The sequence below is a fragment of the Oncorhynchus mykiss genome, chromosome 16 (assembly GCF_013265735.2).
Source record: "Oncorhynchus mykiss isolate Arlee chromosome 16, USDA_OmykA_1.1, whole genome shotgun sequence".
In the NCBI taxonomy this organism is placed as follows: domain Eukaryota; kingdom Metazoa; phylum Chordata; class Actinopteri; order Salmoniformes; family Salmonidae; genus Oncorhynchus; species Oncorhynchus mykiss.
In genome coordinates, this window is record NC_048580.1 from 69,499,602 (window position 1) to 69,510,913 (window position 11,312).

General features: G+C 41.2%; 1 protein-coding gene across 1 annotated transcript in view; it reads right to left on the minus strand.

Annotated features, from left to right (window-relative positions):
* Positions 1–6,415, minus strand: part of LOC110491170 (neurotensin receptor type 1-like) — a 35,601-nt gene extending 29,186 nt beyond the window's left edge. Inside the window, exon 1 of the mRNA XM_036947667.1 lies at positions 5,602–6,415. Coding sequence (XP_036803562.1) covers positions 5,602–6,294 — 693 coding nt within the window. The 5' untranslated portion in view covers positions 6,295–6,415. The remainder of the gene's footprint in view (positions 1–5,601) is intronic.
* Between the last annotated feature and the right edge of the window lie 4,897 nt (positions 6,416–11,312).

Here is an 11,312-nt window from a genome sequence, read left to right on the forward strand (position 1 = left end):
TTCAGAGATACCGGAGGATAACAACAGTAGAGGCTGTGAGGACACTGTCCAATCTAATATGTTCAGGGATACCGGAGAATGACAACAGTAGAGGCTGTGAGGACACTGTCCAATCTCATCTTTTCAGAGATACCGGAGGATAACAACAGTAGAGGCTGTGAGGACACTGTCCAATCTCATCTTTTCAGAGATACCGGAGGATAACAACAGTAGAGGCTGTGAGGACACTGTCCAATCTCATCTTTTCAGAGATACCGGAGGATGACAACAGCAGAGGCTGTGAGGACACTGTCCAATCTCATCATTTCAGAGATACCGGAGAATGACAACAGTAGAGGCTGTGAGGACACTGTCCAATCTAATATGTTCAGAGATACCGGAGGATAACATCAGTAGAGGCTGTGAGGACACTGTCCAATCTAATAAGTTCAGGGATACCGGAGGATGACAACAGCAGAGGCTGTGAGGACACTGTCCAATCTCATCTTTTCAGAGATACCGGAGGATAACAACAGTAGAGGCTGTGAGGACACTGTCCAATCTAATATGTTCAGGGATACCGGAGGATAACAACAGCAGAGGCTGTGAGGACACTGTCCAATCTAATATGTTCAGGGATACCGGAGGATAACAACAGCAGAGGCTGTGAGGACACTGTCCAATCTAATATGTTCAGGGATACTGGAGGATAACAACAACAGAGGCTGTGAGGACACTGTCCAATCCAATATGTTCAGGGATACCGGAGGATAACAACAGCAGAGGCTGTGAGGACACTGTGCAATCTAATATGTTCAGGGATACTGGAGGATAACAACAACAGAGGCTGTGAGGACACTGTCCAATCCAATATGTTCAGGGATACCGGAGGATAACAACAGCAGAGGCTGTGAGGACACTGTGCAATCTAATATGTTCAGGGATACCGGAGGATAACAACAGCAGAAGCTGTGAGGACACTGTCCAATCTAATATGTTCAGAGATACCGGAGGATAACAACAGCAGAGGCTGTGAGGACACTGTCCAATCTAATATGTTCAGGGATACCGGAGGATAACAACAGCAGAGGCTGTGAGGACACTGTGCAATCTAATATGTTCAGGGATACCGGAGGATGACAACAATAGAGGCTGTGAGGACACTGTCCGAGACTTTAGGTCAACTCAGCGGAAACTGTCCACAGATGTCGTGAGTAATGTCACTTTCTCCAGAGTCTATAGAATGGGTAAGGCCTCTGGGAATAGGACACAGGGCTGTTATTGCATGTTTTGAACGTTTTAAGCAAACGGAAATGGCGAAGAGCAGGGACTGAGAACTCTGAGACCCTACTTCCCCACGGAGATCAATGGAAGGAGACAAAAAAAACTGTATCTCATCATGAAAGAGAAGCGTTGCCTGAACCAACAAGGCTCTTTGGTGATGAATAAACTTTACATCAACTGGCAACTGTACCAGGACTCTAGAGTAACTCCCTGGCTATTTGAAATCAACTGTATCAGGACTCTAGAGTAACTCCCTGGCTATTTGAAATCAACTGTATCAGGACTCTAGAGAAACTCCCTGGCTATTTTAATTTAATGTTCAAATCTGAGTTTGTGTTGTAGTGTATCATGACAACTTAAACTATTATGAATACATGCTCTATTGATCTCCACTATAATGAATATATGCTCTATTGATCTCCACTATAATGAATACATGCTCTACTGTTCTCCACTATAATGAATACATGCTCTATTGATGTCCACTATAATGAATACATGCTCTATTGATCTCCACTATAATGAATACATGCTCTATTGATCTCCACTATAATGAATACATGCTCTACTGATCTCCACTATAATGAATACATGCTCTACTGATCTCCACTATAATGAATACATGCTCTATTGATCTCCACTATAATGAATACATGCTCTATTAATCTCCACTATAATGAATACATGCTCTATTGATCTCCTCTTGATAAGGAAAGGGTTGCATATAGCTCAGGTTAATGGATGTAGCCTTCCTAACAAAATACATGAGGTTTTTAACTTGGTCAATAAATATAATATTGATATTTTAGCTTTAACCGAAACGCATTTGGATGCATCCGTAAATGATGGACATGAACATTCATGGATATAGTCTACTGAGAAGGGACAGGAATCATAGATATAGTCTACTGAGAAGGGACAGGAATCATAGATATAGTCTGAGAAGGGACAGGAATCATAGATATTGTCTACTGAGAAGGGACAGGAATAGGAATGGTGGGGGTGTAGCATTGTACATTCAGAATCACATACCTTTTAAGAGGAGGGATGGACCTTAAATGTACGTCAAATAGAGGCACTATGGGCTCAAGTGCATCTGCCTCAACCGGTACATCCACCTCACCAGGCAGCCATATTGGTTGGCTGTGTGTATAGACCTACTAGCTCTAAGGTGTCCTATCTGGATGACTTATGTACTGGGTTTGACCAGGCCACCGATATTAATAGAGATGTATTTATCTTGAGTGATTTTAATACAAATTGGAAAGATCATAACAATTCAAATATAACTAAATTAATGAGATATGCCGAGAGCTGTGGTTTGAAACAAATGATTAATGACATTACTAGATCATCAACCTAGTTGGGTCACCGTTCAGACACGTGCATTGATCTGATCTTCTGTAATATACCATTGCAATGCTTAAAGGATATATAAATGAAAGTGGGCTGGACAGACCGTATAATATTGTGGCCATAACCATGAACACTAGGTTTCCCAAGAAATCCAGAAGGATTGTGGTCAAGAGAAATTATATAAAACATTTAGTCATGAGCAATTTCAAAATGATTTGTCTGCTGTACCCTGAGAGCTGATTTATCGAGAGGATGATTTAAATCACGACACAAAAGGTTTTTATTGATTTGCTCACTGAGGTAATGGACCATCATGCCCCAGTATAAAAGAATACAGTGGCAATAGTCTTAGCAGACAAATTTTAACAAGAAATTGATGAACAGAATTATAGCACACGACGTAAGTATGCCGTTAAAATAAATCGCAAGAAGAAAAAAACAGCTTTTGTAAAAACAAAGATTTTATTGATTGTAAAAATGATTGTAAAAATGTATGGAATACAATGAAGGGCTTACTTGGTTAATCTATGTCACAATGCCCATCTAGTGTGGAGGTTAACGGAAGAACAATTACAAAACCAGCTGATATTGCCAATCATTGTGCTGATTTTTTTTTTTACAATGAAATTGAATTGATTGAGAGATAATGGAAACACCCATTCTTCCAAACAAGCTATTGTCCAATGGATTGATAGTCATGTAATGAGAGAAAAAAAAACCTTCTCACTTCTCTTTTAGTCTACCATTGGTGTCAGTACAGGAGGTGTTATTAAACCTATTGAAGTCATTATCCGATGGTACATCTACAGGTTATGGGAAAAAAAATGTACTTCGCTATGCTGTTTCCCCAGATTGCAGCTACACTGAAATACATATTTAATTGGTCACTGGGAAAATTACAAATGTATGGAAGCATGTGTCCAATCCCGAAAGACAGAAAATAACCCATTACTCCAGCCAATAGTCGACCAAGTAGTCTACTCCCTTCACCCAGTAATATATTGGAAGGTATTGTGACTAGACAAATATGGTAGTATATGGAAAAGAATAATCTGATCACAGCCAATCAGCACGCTTATCACAAAAAACATTCCACTGTTTGATATGACTGACCAGTGGCTCAATGCTATGGATAATGGCAGGTTTGTAGGTGTAATATTTTTAGATTTTAGTGCAGCATTTGATTAGGTGGATCATGAAATAATTTTGACAAAATTACTGCATTATGGGTTCATGGAGGCAGCATTGTATTGGGTACAGTCATATCTAACTGACAGGAAACAGTCCACCTATGTCATGGGTCGTTTTCTTCCCTTCATGTTTTAAACTGTGGAATACCGCAGGGCAGCTGCCTTGGGTCGCTTCTTAACTTAATATATACCAACGATCTTCCTTACGCCTTTTCTGAATCTCAAGCTACTACATTCGCAGATGATACTACAATTTATACAGCAAGACAATCAGTTCCCCAAGCTTTACAAGTAGATCAGTGAGTGGAACAAATTTGTTTTGAACAGCAAGAAAACCAAGGTTTATGTTGGTCTGTTCCCCAGGAAAAGACCAACACAACATGGGATGCAATTGAGTATGGGGGGAGTAAAAATGTATGCAGTTGCAGATACCAGACTACTAGGGGTGCATCTAGACAACTGCATATCATGGTCATCTCAAATAACTCATATATGTATATAAAAAAAAAGCATGCTCAGAAGGATAGCTAAATATTTACTGGGAAAGATTATTTAGCAAACAACCCAAGCATTAATTGTGAGTCAGGTCATCTATTGTTCTGTGGTCTGGGGAAATGCAACAGCAAGTTAAATTAAACTAGGAGGCTGCAGATTGAACAGAACAAAGTAGCAAGTGCTGTTTGAAGGTGGAGATATGATTATTCTGTTGTAGTCATGCACAATGCTCTTGGGTGCTCATTGATCAACAAGATAATTGAAAAAAAACCATTCTCAATTTATTTCACAATGTACACCATTTAAAACGGCCAAACTCCATTCACAACAGTATTCAGGTGGTAAGAGACAGACATTCAGTCAACAGCAGGAATAGATTGGCCACCATCTGTGTGTTATCCAGACAGAAAAGAGAAACAGGCAAAATAACATTTTGATCCAGAGCAATAAAGAAATGGAATAATGTATCTGAGAAACCCAGAAACATTTCAATATATACATCAAACAGAACTTTAGAACCATTTAAATATACTAAATGGAAAGGTTTTGCAGGACTATGGCAGATGGAGGAACCACTCTATCTCATAAGAATGTCAGAATGATTTATCTTGTCAATATGTCCGTTGTTTGTAACAGTGTGTAATATGTGAAAATGTGTTCGTATTATAAATTCTATTTGAATGTTTAAGGACTCTTGGAAGATTAGTCCTAATGAGGACTAAGAGAGATCCTAATCAAATAAAAAATAATCTCCTTCTCTCCCCCCCTCTCTCGCTCTGTGTGTGTGTGTGTGTGTGTGTGCATGCGTATGTGTGTGTGTGTGTATATATGTGTATGTGTGTGTGTGTGTGTGTGTGTGTGTGTGTGTGTGTGTGTGTGTGTGTGTATGTGCGTGTATGTGTGTGTCTGTGTGTGTGTCTGTGTGTGTGTGTGTGTGTGTGTGTGTGTGTGTGCAGTATTACATAGAGCTCCACAGTAGCCATACAACATGCCCATTTCTTGAATTACTACATTCACAGTTAAAAATGCTGAAATGAAAAATTATTACTTAATTTAAACGAATAATAAATGTAATTATTATTTTTTTTCTGATTTGCATTAATTGTATTTATTCACAGAGGAAGCTAATTGTCAACAGGTAGTGCTGACACCTTCCCATAAAAGAAAGACAAGTACATATTTCAGAAAGCTGTTATTTAGAGCTGAATGTACTGCCCAAGCCGCTCTTCAAATATTGGTTTGTAAAAATACCACCATTACTGATTGAGGCCGAAGTCAGGAGGACTTTCAAACCCACCTGAATCACTATCTTCAATACGACAGGAGGCACGATGGTGGTGCATATCTTCTCCCGTTGGGGTCCATGATACTTCTGTCCCATGGTGAAGAGCATCGGAGAGGCCAGGAGAAACGAAGCCACCCACATCCCGCTGATCAGCTTTTTGGTGCGGCTGCAGGACATGATGCTCTTCGCCTTGAAAGGGTGGCATATCGCCATATAACGCTCGACGCTGAGGCTGGCGATGTTGAACGCCGTGGCATACGAGCAGGCATCCCGAATGAAATAGTAGCCTTTACAAACAACTCCTCCGAACGCCCAAGGATGATGGACCCAGATGAAATTATATAGCTCGACGGGCATGCTGAGGACTAGTATTAGCAGGTCGGAGACGGCGAGACTGGACAGGTGGTAGTGGACAGTACTTTGGATATTCTGGAGGGACTTCTTGGTCACCAGGGTGTATAGCGTAACAGAGTTCCCTAAGCAGCCGACGGCAAAGAGCGCGATATAGATCACAGTGACCAGGACCTTAGAGTAGATGTTAGTGTTGACGTCCAATGAGTCCTCCTGATCGAGCTCCGATCCGTTGTCAAACAGAGAGTAGTTCTCCAGACGCAGAGAGTAGTTGTTCCCCCGAGTCAGAAGTTTCTGCGCCAGCGCGCGTAACTCTAGAATGTCGCGCCCTCTCTGTGTAAAATTCAGCTCCATATTGTGTAATGTCAATAACCTGTTTTTTTCTGCATCTGCAGAAACACCGCACTATATTAAAATCCCGTTGAGAAAACACATGTAGTGTTTTCGCGTAAAAGCGGGAAGGTGAGAGTACCGGTTTGAGGCCAAGAGGAAAGTTGTGATGGTTTTATATCTGGCACAGAAGGAGGCGTGCTGGACTCGCAACCTTGAGCGATGACGGAGTGCCATTCAGTGATTGGTGTTTTCTCTTTGTTATAATCCATTGATATTTAACTTTGAATACCTAAAATAGACTCAATCTTCATAAACAGTGTCTTACCATTCCACGTAATAAAAGGTATACATGTATGTCTATAAATGATGACTGAAATATCTCGCTGGATGGATATATTTGAATGACTGAATGAAAATTAGAATGGTCGTTCCACGAAATGAGTGCCTTTTGCGTCTCTTTGATAAGTAGACATTGTGCATCATTGTTGCATTTTTAAAGCCTGTTATATTAAATGAAGTTCCCTTTAATATAGACCACATGGAGAATTCAATAAATAAATGTTCTTTATATGAATAAAGGCTTGCTAATGCTCCAAAATTCAGCATTTTGATGTGCCCCTTCCGTCAAACCTTTAAAAAATGTTTTTTTTTAACTTGTCAAGTCAGTTAAGAACAAATTCTTATTTACAACGACTGCCTACCACAGCCAAACCCAGACAACATTGAGCCAATTGTGCGCTGCCCTATGGGACTCCCAATCACAGCTGGCTGTGATACAGCCTGGGTTTGAACCAGGTACTGTAGTGACACCTCTTGCACTGAGATTTACTGTCTTAGACCACTGTGCCACTCATGTGTCACTTCTAGGAATTCCCTTTGCCTAAAAACGTCTAAAATGGTCACCATTGTTGTAAAGTCCTAGTTATTTTGTTGCTTTGACAAAGTCGTTTCTGAACATTATTATTTGTATCATGTGATTAGTGATTAATGTATGTCCGTCCCTCCTTTTTTTAGGTCACTCCTGTTCTGTGAACTAAACACTTGTTTTAACATAGTGAAACTATTCCTTTAAAAAAAAATAGAAATGAAAACGCAACATTGAACATCTACTAGTCAAATCATAGTGTAAACGCTGGTTAGCTGGTTCTAGTCTTTTGGACCATTTCTGGTGATCTGTGGTGGGAAACTGACTGCGTAGACTAGAGCATAACACACTGCATGTGCCAGATCCTCTCTCTCACCCTGGGGTGGCTCAAATCCCCATTCTTATACACCACAAAGGTGCCCCTGGGAGCCACACACACACACACACACACACACACACACACACACACACACACCCTTTCCCCATAGTGTGTATCGAGGTTAAAAGTAAAAACTCTTCCAAAGCTGTAAACCGTAAACGACAGATTGAATTAAACATTGCACAGAGTGAGATGCCAGGTGCTAATGACCAAAACTCAATGGACAGAAAATAATGTCGCCGCAGGACAGCCTCTGAAAGGTAATGGGACTTTAATGTTCTATCTGTTCCTGCTGCTGCTGCTGAGCCCACTGAGGCTGCCAAGTCTGAGGTTGCACACAGTTAATCACCTCAGGACGTTCGTTACACACTGTTAATCACCTCAGGACGTTACACACACAGTTAATCACCTCAGGACGTTACACACAGTTAATCACCTCAGGACGTTACACACAGTTAATCACCTCAGGACGTTACACACAGTTAATCACCTCAGGACGTTACACACAGTTAATCACCTCAGGACATTACACACAGGTAATCACCTCAGGATGTTCGTTACACACAGTTAATCACCTCAGGACGTTACACACAGTTAATCACCTCAGGACGTTACACACAGTTAATCACCTCAGGACGTTCGTTACACACAGTTAATCACCTCAGGACGTTACACACAGTTAATCACCTCAGGACGTTCGTTACACACAGTTAATCACCTCAGGACGTTACACAAAGTTAATCACCTCAGGACGTTACACACAGTTAATCACCTCAGGACGTTACACACACAGTTAATCACCTCAGGACGTTCGTTACACAAAGTAATCACCTCAGGACGTTACACACACAGTTAATCACCTCAGGACGTTACACACACAGTTAATCACCTCAGGACATTACACACAGGTAATCACCTCAGGATGTTCGTTACACACAGTTAATCACCTCAGGACGTTACACACAGTTAATCACCTCAGGACGTTACACACAGTTAATCACCTCAGGACGTTCGTTACACACAGTTAATCACCTCAGGACGTTACACACAGTTAATCACCTCAGGACGTTCGTTACACACAGTTAATCACCTCAGGACGTTACACAAAGTTAATCACCTCAGGACGTTACACACAGTTAATCACCTCAGGACGTTACACACACAGTTAATCACCTCAGGACGTTTGTTACACAAAGTAATCACCTCAGGACGTTACACACACAGTTAATCACCTCAGGACGTTACACACACAGTTAATCACCTCAGGACGTTACACACAGTTAATCACCTCAGGACGTTCGTTACACACAGTTAATCACCTCAGGACGTTACACACAGTTAATCACCTCAGGACGTTACACACACAGTTAATCACCTCAGGACGTTACACACAGTTAATCACCTCAGGACGTTACACACACAGTTAATCACCTCAGGACGTTACACACACAGTTAATCACCTCAGGACGTTACACACAGTTAATCACCTCAGGACGTTACACACAGTTAATCACCCCAGGACGTTCGTTACACACAGTTAATCACCTCAGGACGTTACACACAGTTAATCACCTCAGAACTGTCTGTCTGTCTGTCTGTCCGTCCGTCCTCAGACCAGGCTAATCAAATGGCCTGGCCATGCTGGAGGGCTGCTCCACTCTGTCTGCAGGCCTGTCCCAGTCGTCACACAACACACCTATAAGAGCCTCTCAGAGCTCTACCTAGCAGCTCCTCCTGGCTTAACGCTTTTGTGTTTGAGAAAGAGACGTCAGATTGTGGTACACGTCATTGTGTGGTAGTGTAAGTATACATACGTGTGATGCGTCAGAACACAACTCATAAAACACTGCAACACATTTTACCTTCACAATTTGATGTGGTATGCCAACATATGAACAATAATGAGTACACGTAAGGGCCCTCTCAAGACCAATACGTAGAGAGGAACAGTGAAACATACAGTGAACCTTAACTTGGGTTGATAGAGACACATTTTGTTATTTCTCTCTGTTCATGTCGATGTAATGTTGATGGTTTGTATTTTTTATGCCGGAGCGGCAGGGTAGCCTAGTGGTTAGAGCGTTGGACTAGTAACTGGAAGGTTGCAAGTTCAAACCCCCGAGCTGACAAGGTACAAATCTGTCGTTAACCCACTGTTCCTAGGCCGTCATTGAAAATAAGATTTTGTTCTTAACTGACTTGCCTAGTTAAATAAAGGTAAAAATAAATGTCACTGGAAAACAACAAGATTGAACCTCAGCTTGTACTACCATCCACTAGAAAGGTTTTCATAAGCTGCAATTATGTTATTATTATGTTAATTATTATTATAAGCTGCAAGTATGTTTTAGACACGTAGGATAATTAACGGTGGACTGAGGCAAGGTGGATGAATGTTTACTCCCCACTGATGAGAAGACCGGGAGATGTGTGGAGGAGTGCCAACGGCTATGGACTCCGGCTGGGACGTTAACACCACCTGCCTAGCCACAGAAATTCACTCTATATCTTAGAATCTTAGACTCAGGAGTGGGGGAGGGTTTGTCTGGGGGGGAAAAAAAAGAGGGTGAAGTGTGGATGATAAGGCGTGGGAACACCTTTTGTAACCTGCATGAGGAGGTGTGGACTCCAGCAGAACAGTATCACAAATGGAAATGTGCAAGAAGACACGTTGAGAGAAACCAGACGCACGATTCCTCCAACTGTAATGTTTCATAGTTTATAATCAGTTTATAATCAGTTTATAATCCGTTTATAATCATATCATTAAAAATACTTTGTTCTCTGTAGTTTAAAAAAAAGGCATGATAAGCTAACAAGTATTACATGATACCTCAAAATAACATGGACTGTGTTTTAATTTATGTGTATTTTTTTATTTTTACAAAGCTCCTGAAAGACAACGGATCGCAGAATCACATTGCTTGGAGTGGCGAAGACTTCCTCAGGGAACTTGGCCAATAAATGTTGAAGTATGATTATGTGTTACCAAAGATCGTTCAGTAGGGACTGCTATCGCTGTGTAAAACAGGCTGTTTCCCAGTGTGGACATGTCAGTGAGGATACCTTTAATGATACGAAGTAGAGTCTGTTTCCCAGTGTGGACATGTCAGTGAGAATATCTTTAATGATACGAAGTAGAGGCTGTTTCCCAGTGTGGACATGTCAGTGAGGATACCTTTAATGATACGAAGTAGAGTCTGTTTCCCAGTGTGGACATGTCAGTGAGAATATCTTTAATGATACGAAGTAGAGGCTGTTTCCCAGTGTGGACATGTCAGTGAGGATATCTTTAATGATACGAAGTAGAGGCTGTTTCCCAGTGTGGACATGTCAGTGAGAATATCTTTAATGATACGAAGTAGAGGCTGTTTCCCAGTGTGGACATGTCAGTGAGGATACCTTTAATGATACGAAGTAGAGGCTGTTTCCCAGTGTGGACATGTCAGTGAGAATATCTTTAATGATACGAAGTAGAGGCTGTTTCCCAGTGTGGACATGTCAGTGAGAATATCTTTAATGATACGAAGTAGAGGCTGTTTCCCAGTGTGGACATGTCAGTGAGGATACCTTTAATGATACGAAGTAGAGTCTGTTTCCCAGTGTGGACATGTCAGTGAGGATACCTTTAATGATACGAAGTAGAGTCTGTTTCCCAGTGTGGACATGTCAGTGAGAATATCTTTAATGATACGAAGTAGAGGCTGTTTCCCAGTGTGGATATGTCAGTGAGAATATCTTTAATGACACGAAGTAGAGGCTGTTTCCCAGTGTGGACATGTCAGTGAGAATATC